The sequence below is a fragment of the Dasypus novemcinctus genome, chromosome X (genome assembly GCF_030445035.2).
Source record: "Dasypus novemcinctus isolate mDasNov1 chromosome X, mDasNov1.1.hap2, whole genome shotgun sequence".
Lineage (NCBI taxonomy): Eukaryota > Metazoa > Chordata > Mammalia > Cingulata > Dasypodidae > Dasypus > Dasypus novemcinctus.
Window position 1 is genome coordinate 28,102,588 of NC_080704.1, and position 20,957 is coordinate 28,123,544.

Below are 20,957 nucleotides of genomic sequence, written 5' to 3' on the forward strand. Positions count from 1 at the left end.
CACTGGGCTATATCGCTCCCCTGGACTGTTTTACATGTTAATTTACTAACTCTATTCTTGCTAGCTTGGAGTATGGCACTAAACTATTCAAAATATATTAGAAATATAAAATTAGAAACATTACTTAACAGTATTTAAATATTTCTCTACTTCAAAATGATGAGATTCTGTACTGTATTAGTAGATGGATGTATTCATACACATCTTCAGAGCTTAATCAGAAGCTTTTCTAAAATGTTCAATCGTGTGGGCCTTGTTTTGGGAAGAGCCCTTCCCCCAACTTAAAGGAAGCCAAGTGAACGTGGGAATATGTATATATTAAAGGGACATGTATTGGAAAGGTTGACATGGGCTGGCCAAATTGGCCAGTGGTTTCTAAACTCCCATCATAATCTATGAAGAGGGTTTCATTGGTCGTTGCTAAAATGGGGGTGGGGGAGGTGGGGGGATAAGGTAGTATAATGTATAGTGAGTTTTTCACAAAGGTAAATGTATTCAATGTAAAAAACTGCTTTTTTGGAGAGTAGGTTGTTTTATCAAATGGTGGTGTTGGTAAATTTGTAGGTTTGTTTTTTAATGTTCTCTCTTGACAAAATTAAAAGTTAGTGACCTGATTTTATTTTTTTAGATTGGCTTGTGAAGTCCAATAGCCTGGAGGTCCTATTGGATCAGGCTCTTACCTGTGATATACTCTGAATTGCCTTTCCAAGTAAAATGGCCATGGAAAATTCCAATAGTGTCAAAATGATATATGTTTTTTAAACTCTGGGAGTGGTAGAGAACATATTGCTTACATTTTAAGAGATTTTTAAAATAAGAGCTGATCTTTTGAGTATCTGTTTTATATTCGGTAATTCAAGTGGAAGCCCTTAGGGCAGTTGTAATTCTTATATGTATGTTTGTTTATAGACTAGTTTCTTATTTATGAGTTCTTAAATCACTATTTGATATTGGTTTATACACTCCCCGGCATTTCTTTGTTGTGCTAAGTACATAAACAGTGAAATCTACCAGGGATTATATAGGAAAGTAAGTAATGTTTTCGATAGGTACTCTGATTCTTATGCTATAAAATGTGTCCAGATATACAAGTGTGTCCCTGTGGAGGCACATTTCTGCACTTGATGTTGCTTGGCACTTAAAATTTTGCTTCATTCATGTGCTTATTCTAGAATGAGCTCCTCAGAGACTTCATGCAATTATTACCGTGAAACCTAGAATCAGGAATTTCACTGTTGCATTCAGTTTCTATAGATTTGAAATGGATGGTTTCTTTAAACTCTACGAAATCTTACCCTGGTTGAGAAAGCAGCTAAGGTACAGTACTTGAGAGGAAAGAGTTAGTGACTGGTATGTTTTTATCTAACAGAATGTGAACGTTGAGATTGCTGCAACAGAAAGAACACTGCTAGGTTTTTTCCTTGCAAAAGTTCACAAAATTGATCCTGATATCATTGTGGTAAGTAGGTGTTTGACCATATCGAGGGGTAAATCTTCATTCTTTCTAATGTGACTTTATTGGCATTTTTGAGCAGTGAAGAATCATTTCCAAGTGAAATGACACTATGGATGGGTGGGAATTGCTATTGTTTCTGCCAAAAGAAAGGAAAAGAAAATCTCAAGTCACTGAAAGTTTTTCTCCCCCTCTAATACTAAAACAAACAAACCATGAATTATTGTTCAAGTTTTGGCTACTCCAGTTCATTTACACTTAGAGACCAGCACATAAGGAAATAAACTTGTGTAAACTGTTAGTATCTCTAACATGTTGGTTTAGTGGGCCAGTTATATGGTGGTTACAGGACATAATCCCCTTGGTTGGCACATATCACAGAACTTCAAGTATTTTAATTTTATGAGCTCACTGGATCTCTATGACATATTACTTTGAAGGGTCAGGACTAGGACTTTTTTTTAGGACTTTTTTCCTCTTGATGACCCTGTATGTTTCCACTAGATAGGGAGAACTAGTAATTTATTGAGTTGTCTTCTTTGCCCTAGTTCCAACATTTTGCTTTATATTTCCTCTGGCTTTACTTACTTTATAGGTTCCTTAATAGGAGTTTTCCTTTTGCTTTTTTTTCCTCCCTGGGTTAAAGGTGCAATCAAATTATATTGTGTTTTGTCTTTTTGGAGGGAGTCAGGGAGAAGCCAATAAATGTGCATGTTTTATTTATTTATTTATTTATTTCTCTCCCCTTCCCTACCCCCCATCCCAGTTGTCTGTTCTCTGTGTCTATTTGCTGCATCTTCTTTGTCTGCTTCTGTTGTTGTCAGCGGCACGGGAATCTGTGTTTATTTTTCTTGCTTCATCTTGTTTTGTCAGCTCTCTGTGTGTGGGGCCCCATTCCTGGGCAGGCTGCACTTTCTTTCGCGCTGGGCGGCTCTCCTTACCAGGCACACTCCTTGCAAGTGGGGCTCCCCTATGTGGGGGACACCCCTGCGTGGCAGGGCACTCTCTGTGCGCGTCAGCACTGTGCATGGGCCAGCTCCACACGGGTCAAGGAGGCCCGGGGTTTGAACTGCGGACCTCTCATGTAGTAGACGGACGCCCTAACCACTGGGCCAAATCCGTCGCCCAAATGTGTATATTTTAAATGTCATATTAGTAATTTGGTTGCACTGAAGTCTTGTAAAAATGCTTTACCATATTCTTCTCCGTGTTCACTTTTGCTATCGGATACCTTATCTGGTGATGGTATAGCTAAAGTACCAAAAGCCTGTGCATTCTCATCAGTGTCTCTGCCCTTTCTTCTGCTATGATATTTAAGGACCCATCTCTAAAATGCCAAGAAGATTCTGTCCACAGCACTGTGCTGTGATGCTCTGGCCCTCACCCAGCCTCCAGTAACAGTCTCTGTCTTGGACCCCAAAGAGATGTCGTACCTAGGATACCTAGCCTGGCTTAGGGTGTTGGAGCCAATTTTGTGTCTGAAAAATACAAACAGATGTAAGATAGAATCCTAACATGGGTTTAGGTCCCTAGTCCTAATTTGATAATTTGGAAATCAGATTTCATCATATCCTTGTATCTTGTAATCTAATAGACAAGACTATATATATAGCGGTATATATTTTTAATTAAAATGAATCACGTATCTATTTTTCAATCTGATTTATTTCTGTTTCCCTGTCATTTTTACTTAAAAATATGGAGTGTTTCACGAGTTTGCATGTCATCCTTGTGCAGGGGCCACGCTAATTTTCTATGTATATCTGATTTATTTTAAACGTCATCTAATTTTTAATTATAGGCATGCTCAACCATGTTATCCACATGGTGGAAATTATCATTATAGAAATGGAAAATTTGGTTACGTCTTTGAGATATTTCCTACTATATGTAGTTTGTTGTTTGTTTGTTTTAAAGGAGGTACCAGAGATTGAACCCAGGACCTTGTGCATGGGAAGCAGTGCTCAACCACCGAGCTACATTCGCTCCCCTATATATAGTTTTGTTTCCTTGTTTTTGACAAGTTTGGTTTTTGAACTTGTGAGTGGTATTATATATTTAGCATGATTAACAATCTCAGTAATGTTTGAAATCAAATCTTTAAGGAGAAACTGGATGCAGCTCCTGAGTTTCCTAAAAAGTCTTAGCTAAACTATCTCACTACAAAGTGGGTTCTCTCCTTTTAAGAAAGTAAAATGGAATTGTTTGAATATGGCTTTTACTGATCGTGTGAAAAGTATGGGACATTAAAATTTGCAATTGCCTCTGAGACTGTGAGGCAAGAGCTGCAAATTAAGACATCCTATGAACCTTGCATAAATTAGGATGAAATAAAGTTTATTTCAGCAATTTGCTTAGCAGCCTTGTTAATGTCAAGGCTAATGAATGCTGCTGATGAATAAATTCCTGAAGAAGAAAGGACCCTCAATCGGAGGTAAGCTCATGATGCTATCAATTAGAGACCAGAAAAAGAAAGGGCAAAGAAATTCTATGCATATGAAGATAAGTCCTCTAATTTGCGTTTGTTTTAACATTATTGGCTGCCTTCTTTTTCTGACTAGGGTCATAATATTTGTGGGTTTGATCTGGAAGTGCTACTGCAGAGAATTAATGTGTGCAAGGTTCCTCACTGGTCCAAGATAGGTCGACTGAAGCGATCCAACATGCCAAAGCTTGGGGTAATAATACTTTTCAAATCTTATTTCTTTATTTTACTTTTTCATATGGAGGAGCTATCAGGGCACGCTGTGCTTTTCTGAGTGGAAACTGGTTGTCTTGTGATAGGGCTTCATTACATTACCTCTGGCACTAAACATCTCTTCCTTTGAATCCAGTATTTTATTGATAGAAGCTACGGGATATTTTAAAAATATGCTGTTAGAATCTAGGAACAGAGAGTAGAGACAGCACATACATGTTACCTCCAGTTTACATTACCAAGTGATAGCCCTTAGAGCAGGGTTTCAGGGTTCAGAAATTATTGAGTGTTATTCAGGAAGAAGATAGAAAGAGAGAATGAAAGAGAGCTATCATCGAATGTATAAGAAAACAACAAGCTAGATGCTTTATGTTAACCTCACAGCAACCCCAGTTTTATCCTCCCAACGGTAATGTAGCGTGTTCGAGATTATAGGGATAATTAGAGGAAGAATTGGGATTTGAACCCAGGCCTGTCTGATTGTTTTAAAGCCCATGTTCTTTTTATTCTACCAGCTTGCTTCACATTTGGAGCTTTTGGCAGTTTTTGCATGAAGAACTTCAATTCCTAAACTTCATACTGCTCAGTGCTTAAAGTCTTATTTCACTGAAAGGTCTTAAATAAAATGGGCAGGTTGCTTCCTTGGAGAACTTTTTTGACCTAATCCTGTTAAGTTCCCATTTCTAGCATGTGTCCCCCAAACCCCTGTCCCCCAAACCCCTCTAATTAGACAGCACCTTTGGATTTTTGTGTAAAATGTTTCTGTGCAGCGGACTCTACCTAGAAGATATTTTGTTTTGAGATTCACACATTTATTTATTTAATAATTATTTTATTAGACAAGTTGTAGGTTTACAGAACTTCCATATACTTCCTCCCCATTATTTACAATTTGCATTAGTATGGTACCTTTGTTACAATTAATGAAAGAATATTACTATAATTGTACTATTAACTGTAGTCCATAGTTTACATTAGGTTTCACTATTTGTGTTGTACTGTCCTATGTTTTGTTTTTTTAATTTTTATTCTAGTAACACGTACAACCTAAAATTTCCCCTTTTAACCACATTCAAATATATAATATAGTTGTGTTAATTACATTTATAATGTTGTGCTGCCAATACTACTGTCCATTAATTCCAAGTAATTAGAATAAACAAATTCATAGAGTCAGAAACCAGACTACAGGTTACCAGGGGCCAGGGTGAGGGTAGGGAATAGGGAGTTAATGCTTAATTGATAACTGAATTTGTTTGGGGTAATGGTAAGGTTTTAGTAACAGATCATGCGTTTACTTTTGAATATGTTACAGTTGTCATAGTGATGGTTTGAAAGCTGTTGCCTTCCCAACCCATTTTGATTCAAGCTTTACTCAGTTTCTCCAATCTTATTTCTTTCTTGTTACGTTACCTTAATACATTTTGCCTCCTCACTTGTTTCTTGCCTTTACCTTAATACATTGTGCTTACTCACTTTCTTCTTGCCTCGTAATTTGCATACCTGTGGTACAGAATAGCAAAGAAGTTAAAGGCTCAGATCTTAAGAGAGCTTCATCATTGTGATTTTTGGGCTAATTTTAAAACATGTTAGAATGAAATGTTCTCAGTGTCTGCTCATTTTTTGGACTTGTTTTTTGTCCCTCCTTGTAGGGCCGGAGTGGTTTTGGTGAAAGAAATGCTACCTGTGGCCGGATGATTTGTGATGTGGAAATTTCAGCAAAGGAATTGATTCGCTGTAAAAGCTACCATTTGCCTGAACTGGTTCAACAGATTCTAAAAACAGAAAGGGTTGTAATCCCAACGGAAAATATACTGAATATGTATAGGTATGATCTTGGATGCTTCAGAATTTGTCTGTCTTGAAATTAGCAACAACAGGAAGCCAGTACCACCCCTAGGCTGGAGGGGCAGGAGGGCTCCTGGAGGAGAAAATTGTCTGTCTTCATGTCAGTACCACCATCTCTAGTACTTTAATAATTTGAACTGTTTTTTGATCATCTTATCTCCATCTCCCTCTCCTAATACCACCTTGATGTTTCCTAAGAACAGTTTGGAAATTGACATGGAAGTTAGGTTTCCACACTTAATTCATCAATGCAGGAATTAGTGTAAATATTTTGGAAATAGGAAAACTGAGGATTCATTGTTATTTTATTTTTTTAAAGATTTATTTTTATTTATTTAATTCCCCTCCTCTCCCCCGGTTGTCTGTTTTCTGTGTCTTTTTGCTGCGTCTTGTTTCTCTGTCCGCTTCTGTTGTCGTCAGCGGCACGGGAAGTGTGGGCGGCGCCATTCCTCGGCAGGCTGCTCCCTCCTTCGCGCTGGGCGGCTCTCCTTATGGGTGCACTCCTTGCGCGTGGGGCTCCCCTACGCGGGGGACACCCCTGTGTGGCATGGCACTCCTTGCGCGCATCAGCACTGCGCATGGGCCAGCTCCACACGGGTCAAGGAGGCCCGGGGCTTGAACCGCGGACCTCCCATGTGGTAGACGGACATCCTAACCACTGGTCCAAAGTCCGTTTCCTAGATTCATTGTTATTTAGCAATACTCCTTGGATTTTTTCTTAAATAAGATTTCTTCTGCCCCTCTGGCCATTTCTCGTTCTTCTTTGCCAGTTCCTCCTCGGTCCTTGAACTTCTCATTTCTGTGACAGTATTTCCTCCGTATGTGTTCTCATGGAGCCTTTTTTTTTTTTTAAGATTTATTATTTATTTATTTATTTCTCCCCCCTTTCCCTCACCCCGGTTGTCTGCTCTCAGTGTCCATTTGCTCTGTGTTCTTCTGTGTCCGCCTGTATTCTTGTCAGCGGCGTCTGGAATCTGTGTTTCTTTTTGTTGTGTCATATTGCTACATCCGCTCTCTGTGTGTGCAGCCCCATTCCTGGGTAGGCTGCACTTTTTTTCGTGCTGGGCAGCTCTCCTTATGGGATGCACTCCTTGCGTGTGGGGCTCCTCTACGCAGGGGACACCCTTGTATGGCATGGCACTCCTTGTGTGCATCAGCATTGTGTGTAGGCCAGCTCACCACACAGGCCAGGAGGCCCTGGGTTTGAACCTTCGACCTCCCATTTGGTAGTCGGATGCTCTATCCATTGAGCCAAATCTGCTTCCCTCATACAGTCTTATGCTTCAAATACCATCCATATACCGATGCCTCCCAAATGCATATCTTCAGCTTAAAACTCTCCCCTGCCTTACTCCTACCTGCCTGTTATACTTGGATGTCTAATATGAACCTTCTGCTTAAGTTGTTCAAAACTGAGCTTTTGATCTTCTCCCTTAGGTTCCTCCTTGTTACCTTTTCTTAATCACTGGCGACTATATCCAGTACTGCTGGATACCTCCAAAGACATCCTGGATTCCTCTAACAACCCACATTTGGTCCATCAGCTCTACTTTCACAATATGTCTAAATCTAACCTCTTCTCTTCAACTCCTTTGGACCTACCCTGGCCCAAGCCACCATTTTCTCTCCTCTGGATTACTGCGTCTTGCATTAGCCTCATTAGTTTCTTTGCTTTTGCTCTTGCCCACTTGTGGGCTGTTCTCAACCCAGGAATCAGAGTTATCCTGCTAAAATTAATTCAGATTATGGTACTTGGTTCAAAACCTTCAAGTGATCTTCCCAGTCATTCAGAGTAAAAATCAAAGTCCTGTTTTTGACTTACAAGGCCCTACATGATGTGTCACACTGGCACTAACTGTCTTCATCTCCTATTCCTCTTTCCAACATTGTCTCTGTACCAGTCATATTAGCCTCCTTCCTGGTCCTGAAAGTGACAGATTTGTGTCTAGCTCAGGGCCTTTTTTTTTAAAATGGTCTTGGCCTTCATTTTATTATTTTTATTTTTTAACAAATCAGTTTTATTGATGCATATCAATAAAGCATACAGTTCATCCAAAGTGTATAATCAACGGTATTTGATGTAATCACGTTGCTGTGCATTTATCACCTCAGTCACCATTAGCGCATTTTCATTATTTCAATACTACTACTACTACTACTAAAAAAACAGGAGTGGATATGGCTCAAGCGGTTGAGTTGCCTGCCTTCCACATGGGAGGTCCCAGGTTCTGTTTCCGGTGCCTCCTGAAAAAACAAAAACAAGCAAGACAAATGAAAAAACCAACTTAAGGGAGCAGATGTGGCTCAGTGGTTGAGTGCCAGCTTCTTCCTACACACAAAGTCCCAGGTTCAGTCCCTGGCCCTCTGTACCTCAAAATTCTTCACCTTTCTTTTTCTCTATGCTTCCCCTGCGGTGCATTGCTGCTATTTCTGGCTATTTTTGCATAATTACCTATTTATTAAGCAGTTTTATTGAGATATACTCATATACCATGCAGTCTATCCAAAGTATATAATCAGTGGCATTTAGTATAATCACAGTGTTGTACGTTCATTACCACAAAAACTTTTAGAACAGTTTCATTACTCCAAAAAGATAAACTCTACACCCCATAGCTGGGCCTTTGAATGTGCTGTTCTTCTCAGATATCCATCCACCAGGCTTGTTGCCCTAACTCTTCCAGGTCTTTATTCTCGGTGAGATCTTCGCCATTTCCCATATGTAGGATCTTCTGCAACTCCTGACTCTCAACACTTGACACTCCCTTTGCTTTTTCGCTCTTTCCCCTTAACACTTAGCATTATGTAACATGCTATATATGTAATTTTCTTATCTATACTCTGTTTTCCCCATGAGGATAGGAATTTTTCTCTGTTTTGGATACATCTGTATTCCTGGGGCCTAGAGCAGTACCTGGCACAAAGTAAGTATATATAGTGTATACCTGCTAGATGGAATGAATGAAAGGATTTAGGTAATTTTCAGGTTTGTAGTTAACATGTAACTTCATTTTATCTTTGTGGGATTTTTATGTTTTAGAGAAGGCATTGGGGTCAATGGAATGAATGAATTCCTACTTATATACTGGCCTTACTTGGTTTCCAGAGCCGAGGTATTGTTGCTCTGAAGTTCCTTATACCCAAAACTCTTTGTAATGTTTTCGTGAAGTTCTGATAATAGTCATTATTTCCTTTAATTACTTGATTCTGTTTCATTCTTTTCTGTACAGTGAATCTTCTCATCTGCTGTACCTGTTGGAACACACCTGGAAAGATGCCAGGTTCATTTTGCAGATCATGTGTGAGCTAAATGTTCTTCCTTTAGCATTGCAGATCACTAACATCGCTGGAAACATTATGGTAAATTTAACTTGGCGGGGGAAAGCATTTCCTGTTGGATTCAGTGTTTGGGGTAGTTGTTATATGATAATGAGACTAAATGCATACTTATACAGTAAGTAACTTGTATTTTGAAAGCGGGGCTTCTTTTGTAGAAGTAAGAACTGGTTGGGGAAGCGGGGGAAGCTAGGTGCAATGTGTTGAAATTTGGGTGAACATAAATATCATCTAACATGTGGATGTATGTTTGTGGAGTAAAGAAATAACCTAGTTGTCGATGTTTGAAGCCCTCTTTGTCTTCCTTTCAATCCGTGTGCTTAAAGAATATTAGAACTAGTTTAATACCTTTTTTTTTTAAAGCAGCTCTTGTATTAGGAATAGTGTTGAGTGAAGTGCTATGATTAATAAATTTATCAACTCAAAGTTGATTTTGTTTGTTGTGGTTTTGAGCTCAAATTTTTAAAAATTCTGTCTAATAGTCCAGGACGCTGATGGGTGGACGATCAGAGCGTAACGAGTTCTTACTGCTTCATGCATTTTATGAAAACAACTATGTTGTGCCCGACAAGCAAGTTTTCAGAAGGCCTCCACAAAAACTGGTGGGTCCAAAATTGTATAGTATTTTGCCTTTTCTTCTCCCTGACCCCTTTTATTACCTAGATGGCTTTTCTATGCTGTGATAGCATCTGCTTCTAAAATAATCCTCTGGGTACTATAGAAACTGTCAGGCTTGTTCCATTCTGCTTGTGTACCATTTCCTTCTCTCCTTTTCTCTGTACCGATAAAAATTATTTGTGAAATATGAAATTATTTGAGGGAGACATTAAGCCTTAGAATGGTGACCATACTTGTAAAGTATTAATGCCACCTTAATCCTACCCAAAGTTAAATGCCAGCTAAACGTTATATCTTCTTAAATCTATAGATTTGAGCCTTTATTTTTATGTTGCATTTTCAGTGTACCAGTTTGTAGAATCAGGTTTCTGAAATTGCCTCCATCACATTGGAGCTAAAACTTAGTTTCGCTACTGTTCGATTAGTGAGTTTAAAGTACCCTTTTAGAAGCTCAAATTTCCTGTAATATGAAAAATTATATTTTTAGTATCTGCCAATGTTAAAAAATATGAAAAGTTTCTAGGAATTCATAAACATTTAAAAATAGAATTTGCATCTTTAATATCATGACATCAGAGCACCACCATATGCACAAATTTGGAAAAAAAAGTAATCCTGAGATACAGTATTTTTTTTCAAAGATAACTGTCATGTTTGGCATTCATTCAGATTCATGAACACATTACAATAATCTTTCCCTGTAGGTTGGACCACTAACAGTAAATAATTTCTGTTAGAACTGTGTACTGACATCGGAAAGAGGGGGTCATCCTGTAAAACTTCTTAATTCGTTATTTGCTGGCTGGTGAAATTTTCTATCCATTTGATATTAGGGGGATGAAGAAGAAGAAATTGATGGAGATGGCAGTAAATACAGGAAAGGACGTAAGAAAGCAGCTTATACTGGTGGCTTGGTATTGGACCCCAAAGTTGGTAAGGCTGGTCAGCAATTTGGCCCATGGTGTTAAAGAATTTCTTAATGTAGAGCTAGGCTTGAGAAACTAAAAGACCTGAATATATCTTGTATGTTAGCAGATAGGTCTTCTAATAACCTTATTTCACCCTTTATTGATAAGAAAATCTTGTTTACACATCTGATGTGTAATTAATGTGAATTTTATTAAGTAATTTTAACTGAGTAGGAGTTATTTTTGCCAAACAGCAATTTTACTATTAGTTGTAATGAAATGTAGCAGTAGTACTTTGGTATACCTGGGTTCGAATTCTGGCTCTGATCTTGGACTGCCTGTTTAAACTCTAAGCTTCAGTTTCCTCTTTTGTAAAATGGAGATAAGAATAGTATCTAGTACATCAGGATTTAAGGAATAAAAGTGATTAGTTTAGTATAGGTCCTGGCACAAAGTAAGCTATCAATATGTTTCCTGCTGTTACTATTGGCTTAGTAGCGGACATTTATTTTTATTTGGTTTCTTCTCAAGATGAAGATAACTCTTTGTAAATGTCCTAGAGAAATATAGTAGCTTTCTGTTCACCCTTTGCAAGGAAAAAGGGTGGATCGTTCCACTACTGACATTTATGTACATGTCACTTGTCTGGCTTTTAGCACAGTTTTTGTACAAATAAATGGGCTTCTAGTTGTATTCTTTGAAGGTATGGTTGTGGAAAAAAATTTAATCACCCACTTGTGTAGATATTGAAACATTTTGGGGGTAGGGGATAAGAGAGAAAATAGGAGAGAATGCTTGCTTAAAGGAAAATTTAACTGTTTTTTTTTTTTTTGAAATAGTTATGACTTCTATTGAAAGTAATTGATACGGGGAGATGTTGGCCCATAATAATGGTGTACTTTGGGGACTGTTTGGGAAAGAAGTGGTTGTAGCTGGTTCCAAGGCCATGACCTCGCCTGTCACAATTTTCTTCCCTCTTCTATTGTGACCTGGATTTTCACTCTTAAGTCATTTTATAGAGTGGTAGTAAATTCTTTTTTTCCTTTTGTCTATCTCATAACTCTGGATAGTGTATAGTTTCTAGTATACTTCATAGTATATTATTTCTAATGTGATGTTTTCACAAGTCTGCTTTTCTTTAGACTTTTTATGACATGTGGCTTTTTTATTTCAGGTTTTTATGATAAATTCATTTTGCTTCTGGACTTCAACAGCTTATATCCTTCCATCATTCAGGAATTTAACATTTGTTTTACAACAGTGCAAAGAGTTGCTTCAGAGGCACAGAAAAGTACAGAGGTTTGTATTCAACTGGTACTCTTGGGATAAGATTCAAAGTAGTGCTTAAAAAGAGAGAGAACCAAGAAGATTAGCATTCTAGATTTCCATCTTAAATGATACATTTAATTATGTCTTTACTGCGTGGTTAAAAAGGGAAAGGTTGGGTAGATGGAGAAAGACTGGTACTATGTCGTTTTTAAAACAACTCTGTTGAGATATAGTTCATATACCATATAATTCAGCCAATTAACATGTACAATTCAGTGTCTTTTAGTGTGTTCATAGAGTTTGCAACCATCACCACAGTCAATTTTAGAACATTTTCATTACCTTTAAAAGAAACCTTCTGTCCTTTAGCTGTCACTTCCTCCAGTCCCCCCAGCCCCTTACCCCCACCCCAGCTTTAGGCAACTGCTAATCTACTTTATGTCTTTATAGTTTTGTCTCTTCTAGAAATTTCATGTAAATGGAATCATATACTCTGGCCTTTTGTATCTTGTCCGGCTTATTTCTCTTAGCATACTATATTCAAGGTTCATCCATGTTGTAGCATGTATCAGTACTTCATTTCTTTTTATTGCTGGGTAACCCATTGTGTGGATATACTACATTTTTATTTTAGATCAGCATATCAATTTCTGCAAAAACAAAAAATTTGTAGGGATTGTGTTGAATCTGTAGATCAATTTGGAGAATATTGCTATTTTAAGATTGTCTTCCAATCTATGAACGTGGTATTTTTCTGTTTATTTAGTCTTCTTTCCTTTCTTTCATTGATGGTTTATAGTTTTGAGTGTATAAGCCATATGCTTCTTTTGTTAAATTTATTCCTAAGTATTTCATTCTGTTTGATCATGTATGCTGTAATCTTGCTGAACTCATTTAATAGTTATAATTGTTTTTTTGTGGATTCCTTAGGATTTTCTATTTTCAGGATAATATTGTATGTGAATTGAGAGAGTTTTACTTTTTCCTTTTCAATTTGTATGCCTTTCATTTTGTTTTCTTGTCTAATCACCCTTGATAGAACCTCCCGAACAATATTAGAAAGAAGTGTGAGAGCAGACATCCTTGTCTTGTTCATGATCTAGGAGGGAAGCAGCTAGTCTTTCACCGTTAAATATGTTAGCTGTGGGTTTTTCATAATGCCCCCTATCAGTTTGAGGAAGTTCCTTTCTATTCCTAGTTTGCTGAGTATTTATATCATGAAAGGGTATTGGATTTTGTCAAATGCTTTTTCTGTGTCTGAGATGATCATATGATTTTTGTCCTTTATTCTTTTTTTATATGTTATAACCAACCTACATTCTTGGGGTAAATCCCACTTGTTCATGATATATAATCCTTTTTATATGTTGTTGGACTCAGTTTTCTAATATTTTGTTGAGGACTTTTGCATCCATGTTCATAAAGAATATTGGTCTGTATTGTGATATCTTTTTCTGGTTTTGGTATCAGGATAATACTGGCCTCTTAGAATAAGCTGGAAAGTGTTCCCTCTTCTATTTTTTGGAAGAGTTTGTAAAGGGTTGGTGTTCTTTAAATGATTGGTAGGATTCACTAGTGAACCCATCTGATTCTGGGCTTTTCTTTTTTCTAATTACTAATTCAATTTCTTGTTACAGGTATATTGAGATTTTCTGTTTCTTCTTGAGTCAGTTTTGGTAGTAGTTTGTGTATTTCAAGGAATTTGTCCATTTCGTTTAGGTTTTATTTGATTTGTTGGTATAGAACTGTTCATAGTATTCCTTTATAATGTTTTTAATTTCTTTTAGGTCGATAGTAATATCCCCTCTTTCGTTCTTGGTAGTAATTTGAGTCTTCTTTTTTTATTGGCTAGTCTAGCTAAAGGTTTGTCAATTTTGTTGATCTTTTCAAAGAGCCAGCTTTGGTTTGGTTGGGTTTTTTTTTTATTGCTTTTCTACTCTCTGTTTCATTTATTTCTGCTTTCATTTTTAAAATTTCCTTACTTTTGATTTCTAGGCTTTAGTTTGCTCTTTTTCTAGTTTCTTAAGTTGGAAAGTTAGATTATTAATTTGCAATCTTTTTTTTAATATAGACATTTACAACTATAAATTACCCTCTAAGCACTAATTTAGCTTTATCCTATAAGTTTTGGAATGTTCCTCATGCTTTTTTACAGTCAGTCCCTCTTCCTATCATGCAAACATTGATCTGGCTTCTATCATCCTAGGTTAGTTTTGCCTGTTCTAGAACTACACATAAATGGAATGATACAATATATACTCATTTGTATCTGGATTTTTTGCTCAGTATAATGCTTTTGAGGTACATCCATGTTGTTGCATTATCAGTAGTAGTTCTTTTTATTATTATAATAGTATTATTCCATAGTTTGTTTATCTGTTCTCCTGAAATGAACATTTGGGTTGTTTTCAGTTGTTGGCTGTTATAAAGCTGGTTGATTATTGTTTAATCTGTCTGTGGATGTATGTTTTCATTTCTCTTAGGTAAATACCTCGGGAGTGAATTTGCTGGTTTGTACAGAAAGTGTATTTTTGAACTGTTTTCCAAAATAGTTGTACTATTTTACACCCCCACCCCATCTTCTCCAACACTTGGTATTTTCCCTCTTTTAAAGTTTAACCATGAAAGCTTTTCTTAATGCTTCTACTCACTAAACAAACTTTTAAAAAATCAGTTTTATTGATACATGTTAATAAAGCATACTGTCCATCCAAAGTATATGCAAACAAACTTTTAAAAAGTTTTTTTTTAATTCCTCACATAGATTTTAATCTAATAAGTCAACAGTTTTGGGTAAGGCTTAATGACTAAATGAGTGATGGTTTTGTTTTGTTTTTTTTTAGTATTGGAGGCCGGGGATTGAACTTGGGACCTCATATGTGGAAAGCTGGCGCTCAACCACTGAGCCACCTCGGCTTCCCCGAGTTAGTTTTTTTGTTTGTTTTTGTTTTTCAGGAGGCACCAGGAACCAAACCTGGGCCCTCCCATGTGGGAAGTGGGAGCTCAACTGCTTGAGCCACATCCTCTCTCATTATTTATTGATATAAAGCTCATACAATTGACTGTCCCTAGGGAATTTGAATAGATTTGGTTCTCCAGCAGTGAAAGAAATTTAAATTAGCATATTGGCTCTGTATATTGTTTCTCTCTCTCTCTTTTTTTTTTTATACACATGGCAGATGTCTGTTTGCCCTCTTAGCACCTGAGCATTTATGTGTCTCTTAGTTCTGACCATATACTTGGGAGCTATTTTTTCAGACCCAACTCTGTATTCCCAGAAGAGAGAATCTTAATATGTTTGCTTGAGTTGGTGAGCACCTAGTCTTGTCAACTGACCACAGGAGTGGGTTCACAGAGTACAAGTATGGCTCCAAGGGTGTGCCTTTTTGAGGGACTTGGAGATAATTTCACAGAGAAAGTGCTGGGTAGACATCTCCAAAAGGTAGTGACTACATTTGATTAGTAATATTCTTTGATCTCTGTCCTGCTACTGTGTTGGCATTGTGGTAATTATCATTATCCAGCCTCCGCCCTCTCCCCATTTTGTTTATTTGAGCTTTCCAGTTTGGATTCTGGATAAACATTAGAATCATTTCAGAGTTTGAAGGAACCTTAGAAGTCAATTAAGAAATACACTATATGTACCAGCTTATAGATTCTGTATCGTTTTCATGTGCTGTACCTCATGTGGTCTTTAGAGCAGCCAGTGCCACAAAGGTAGTGGTGGTAGCGCTTGGGGGTGCATTGTAAATTCCTGACTCCAGATCCTTTCGGTTTATTTTTTTCTTTGACTTCGTAGTTGCAGTCAATGAATTAGAATATGTACCAAGATCTCTTTAGTAGGTTCACCCTATCATCATCTACAGTATTAGAAAATAATTGGTCCCTATTACTACTGTAAGCTTGTTCATTTGAAGATATTGATCTTTATAAAATCAGATACCTTGTAAAGACTGGGTTATCAAGTGGCATTGACTTCACATGCTTTAAGCCAAGGGGTTTATTTTTAATTCTGCACCCTTGAAAGGGCAAATGTGACTAGCTTTTCTTCACAGCCTGTTAATAGAATTAATGGAGGCTTGAGAAAAGTGGTCTAATGCTTTCCCTGCTTTTGCCTGCTGTAAATTTTAGTGTAAGAAGACTGCTGGTTGCTTTCTAAAATGTTGCTATTCTTCTACCAATAGCCAAGCAATTTATAGATAAAAGGTACTACATAAATGCTAAAGAATATATGTGTATTAATTTTTCAAAATGTCATGACCTATTTAAATATGTGCTCCAGATTCTTAAACGAAATTTGCTGACTTGGTATTTAGGGGTTTTTGTTTATTTGTTTTTTTAGTATAAAATATTTACAGCAATTGCTGTGATGCTGCATACTTTAAAAATTCTATAGCTGTTTTTATTTGTCAGGGCAAATGATTTAAAACAGTAGTATAACTATTGTTGTTTTTAAAAATAATCCTAGGGTCCCTTTTAGTGTTTTTATTTTTAAAACAATTTCCCCAAACATGTCACTCCCCAGTCTTGTTGAAGAGAGGATATTAGCATGTGTAAAAATTCATCCCTTTGAACTTTATCTAAATTTGTGAATAACTGCAGGGGTTGGGTAGGAGATTCTGAGAATGAGAGGCTGATTGAACTAGGAGAAAAAAGAGAAGTGTTGACTTGTTCTGTAACCTGTTCAGCTCTTTCTCATACTACCCATGCGTTTTTTTTTTTTTAAGATTTATTTTCATTTATTTCTCTCCCCTCTCCCCCCCACCCCAGTTGTCTGTTCTCTGTGTCCATTACTGTGTGTTGTTCTTTTTGTCCACTTCTTTTGTTGTCAGCAGCACGGGAATCTGTGTTTCTTTTTGTTGCATCATCTTGCTGTGTCAGCTCTCCGTGTGGGCGGCGCCATTCCTGGGCAGGCTGCACTTTCTTTCGTGCTGGGTGTCTCTCCTTATGTGGCACACAGCTTTCACGTGGGGCTCCCCTACGCGGGGGACACCCCTGCATGGCAGGGCACTCCTTGTGTGCATCAGCACTGCGCATGGGCCAGCTGCACACGGGTCAAGGAGGCCCAGGGTTTGAACTGTGGACCTCCCATGTGGTAGACGGACGCCCTATCCACTGGGCCAAGTCCGATTCCCGATCTGTGCATTGTTGTTGACCTTTACTTTTACAAGAATTTAGGTTTTCAAGATGTGATCATGGGGTAAAGTGCCCACTGAATATTATTTTAGACATTTATTTCTCCCATATTTGATTTCTCTCTAATTTCCGTTGTGTGTTCATCAGGATGGAGAACAAGAACAGATCCCTGAGCTTCCAGATCCAAGCTTAGAAATGGGCATTTTGCCGAGAGAGATCCGGAAACTGGTAGAACGGAGGAAACAAGTCAAAATGCTAATGAAACAGCAAGATTTAAATCCTGACCTTGTTCTTCAGGTACATCTTTTCAATAAGAGACATCTGAGTGGCAGTCTTAGCTTTTAGGATTTTATTTTATTTTAGGAGTGGTATAAATATGGTGCTGTGGGTAAAGTCGTATTTTTTTTTTAAGTTTGTGGGTATGTAACCTTTCAAAAGCACTAGAATGCCTTAGAGCAGAAGGCACCTCTTTCTGCCAAGGCTGTATCTGAGGAAGAGCCTTCTAAACCCTGAGAACTTTGGAGTCTGTGTTTACCTGCTTTAGGAGATCAGAGAATCATAGATCTGGAAGGATGGGTTGAGTGTGTTAAAAGTTTTTAATTTTTGGGATATTGAGAGTGTTTCCTTCTCATTTGTGATTTAGCAAGACATCTAATGTATTGTTTAAACACCTGCAGATACTGTTGTTTGTCTTTTGTCCTTGTGTGACCTGCAGTATGACATTCGACAGAAGGCTTTGAAGCTCACGGCGAACAGTATGTACGGTTGCCTGGGATTTTCTTACAGCAGATTTTACGCCAAACCGCTTGCTGCTTTGGTGACATACAAAGGAAGGGAGGTAAATGGTGTAACGTTCATATATCTGAGCTGAGAGATTTTTTTTTTTAACTATATGTGTAGTATGGGAGTCCCAAGTTTGTTACCCAGTTTTACAGCTTCAAATACTGTTCTATTAGAACAAGTTTGAGACCAATAGGCATTTAAATATTCATTCATTCCATTCATTCATTGTGTGTGTGTGTGTGTGTGTGTGTGTGTGTGTGTGTATGTTTATTGAGCATCTATTATATGCCAGGCATTGTTCTAGGCGCTGGAGATGTAGTGTTGAGCAATAAGTAAAAAACTAAGAAAATAAGATAGAAGCAAATGATCTGCCAATAATTCAGACAGGGTTGTGGGCTAGAGAATGTTTATCAGGTGGCTAGTTTGGATTGGTTTGGGAAGACTTCTTTGAGGAAGTAATAAGAACTGAGACCTGAATGATACAAGGGAGCTAGTTACATATAGTTCAGGAGGAACATGTATGTTCTCAGTCTCAGAACAGCTCAAGAAGGCCCTGAAGCTAGTAAGAAGCCAGTTAAGGGTTTAAACCATGAAATTATGGGCATTTTACTACTTCTGAGCAGAATGGATTGAAGGGGGCAAGAATCAGAACTTGAAAACCAGTTTGGAGGCTTGTTTTAGTTCAGGTTCAAGGTGATGGTGCCTTAGGTTATGGTGGTATTAGTTGAGATGTATTTGTGCTATATCATGAAACTATAAATGATGTAGTAATGGATTGGATTGGAATGTGAGGGAAAGGGAGATGCCAAGGAGGATGCCTCCGTTTTTGTCTTATAGCTGGTTAGCTAGTGGGGCCACTTACTAAGACGGAGAAAAGTGGGAGGGAGAGATGAAGAGTTCTATCTTGGATATGTTACTTTTAAGATATGTAGTAGATCTTTAGGTAGCCATATTAAATAGGCATTGGATATATAAATCCAGAATATTAGGACTGTGTCAGGACTAAAGTTATAAATTGAGAGTCAGTAGTTTTAGAAAGATAGGCCAGATTCCAGACAGATTTGTGGTACTGTCCCTTTATGTACCCTCTAAGCTTTGCCTGCTTTAGTACTGTGTACGTGGGTTTTTCTTAATTTATAAAAGAACACCTATGTTAAATATTAAATTCCATTAAGCTATTGTTTACAATTTAAGACTACTTAGTCTGAAAGGAGGTAGCAGTTATAGGGAGAATGCTGGTGTTGGAGGTTTGGACTCAGAATACTGCAGAGCAGGGGTCTGCAATTTAGGGCCTTTGGACCAAATCCCCACTGCCATCTATTTTTGTAAATAAAGTTTTGTTGGAGCATAGCCATGCTCATTCATTTATGTATTGTCTTATGGCTGCTTTTGAATTCTAGCAGCAGAGTTTGAGACTTAAGTGACCCACAATGCCTAAAATATTTACTCTCTGGCCCTTTTCAGAAAACAGTTTGCTGACCCCTACCTCAGAGTCTAGACCATTCCTGTCCAATAGAATTTTGTTCAATGATGAAAATGTTCTCTTCACTATCCAGTACAGTAGCTTCTAGCCACATGTGGCTTCTGAGCACTGGCCAGTGTTCCTGAGGAACTGAATTTTAAATTTTACTTAATTATAATCGGTATCAATTTAAATTTAAATAGTTATATGTAGCTACTGGCTACTGAATTGGAGATCTAGTTGGTATGAAACAAACATCAGGATATTTAGAGTCAGTCTTCTGTTGGCAGCTCTATTTCAAAGACTTGGCTTAGGGCTAAATGAGGAAGGGTAAAACATTGATCATTTGCAATGTTTTAGAAGGTTTCATATGCATTATGCCATTAAAATCCCACAGCAATCCTTTGATAAAGATAATAGTGTTCCCATTTTGCAGATGAAAAAGCTAAGGCTCAAAGAGGTGTAGTATTTTGAATTTCACTTCATGTCTTCCTGATTATAAGTCTTTTGCGACATTAGTGCAGCTGTCCTCTTTCAATGTCTTTTGTGACTGTGGTCCTACTTTGTAGTCTACCTCTTACCCTGGAAGATCATCTTTTTCATTATTCATCTCAAGACACAGGCCTTTTTTTTTAAACATATGCAGATATAGATATTTTAAGCATTAAAGGGAGAGATGGATGTTTTCAGTTTCTTAGGCTAAGTTTACTTCAAAATTATTTAAATTTTATTTCTGTATATGTATCCAGTGGCTTCTGATAGAATACCATCTTATTTTTGTATTAGGAAATACACTCACTATGCCCCAACTGGGTGATAATACATGGGTTGACTATTGAGATTGGATCAAGGTTACTCTTAAGTTTCTCACGAGAGGCAATAGTTGACAATTTACTCCCTTGGAGAGTGCCTCTTGCTGTTGGGAAATCCCTGTTGTTACGTTTTCTGCATTGGCTCAGAAATCCACAAGCTTAAAAGGGCACTGTTGATAATGATAAGCCCCAAATTTGTCTAGTGTTTTCCCCCACTCCCCTAACCCATTGTATTACAAGGACGTTTTCATTTAGCTGGATTTTTAATAGGGAGTTCAGACTCTATTTTTTTGTGGTATAAAATATAAGAATAACAAATCTTTAATAAATAAACTATAAAAAAAGTCATCTTGCCACTAAAAAAACAAAGGATTTAAACAAATCTGGAAATAATCATACGTGATTTAAATTCTTGGTTTCTGCTTTCCACGTTCCTCTTTCCGATTTGCTCCTTCCCACAAATAATGATAAATGCAACAGCTGTGGGAAGTAGGCCTTTAAGGTATAATGAGAAATAATAATTATACAGTTTTCCCCCTGGGAAATCTTGTTCCAGGAGAAGATCTAAAGTTACCTGCAAAAATATTTCCTAAAATAAAAATGATTGCTAAATTATTGGTCATTATTCACATTG

The 20,957-nt window shown here is 37.4% G+C and overlaps 1 protein-coding gene, 1 non-coding gene and 1 pseudogene across 2 annotated transcripts in view; 2 read left to right on the forward strand and 1 right to left on the reverse strand.

Moving 5' to 3' along the window:
• Positions 1-20,957, forward strand: part of POLA1 (DNA polymerase alpha 1, catalytic subunit) — a 336,041-nt gene that overhangs the window by 47,829 nt on the left and 267,255 nt on the right. Inside the window, exons 18-26 of the mRNA XM_058291856.1 lie at positions 1,370-1,459; positions 4,015-4,131; positions 5,804-5,979; positions 9,230-9,359; positions 9,818-9,937; positions 10,787-10,886; positions 12,036-12,160; positions 17,414-17,563; positions 17,982-18,104. Of these exons, the coding sequence (XP_058147839.1) occupies positions 1,370-1,459; positions 4,015-4,131; positions 5,804-5,979; positions 9,230-9,359; positions 9,818-9,937; positions 10,787-10,886; positions 12,036-12,160; positions 17,414-17,563; positions 17,982-18,104 (1,131 nt within the window). The remainder of the gene's footprint in view (positions 1-1,369; positions 1,460-4,014; positions 4,132-5,803; positions 5,980-9,229; positions 9,360-9,817; positions 9,938-10,786; positions 10,887-12,035; positions 12,161-17,413; positions 17,564-17,981; positions 18,105-20,957) is intronic.
• LOC111766859 (U6 spliceosomal RNA) lies at positions 3,146-3,241 on the reverse strand (annotated as a pseudogene).
• LOC111766860 (small Cajal body-specific RNA 24) lies at positions 11,360-11,489 on the forward strand. Its single transcript, XR_002798810.1, has one exon. It is a non-coding gene; the product is annotated as a small Cajal body-specific RNA 24 (non-coding RNA).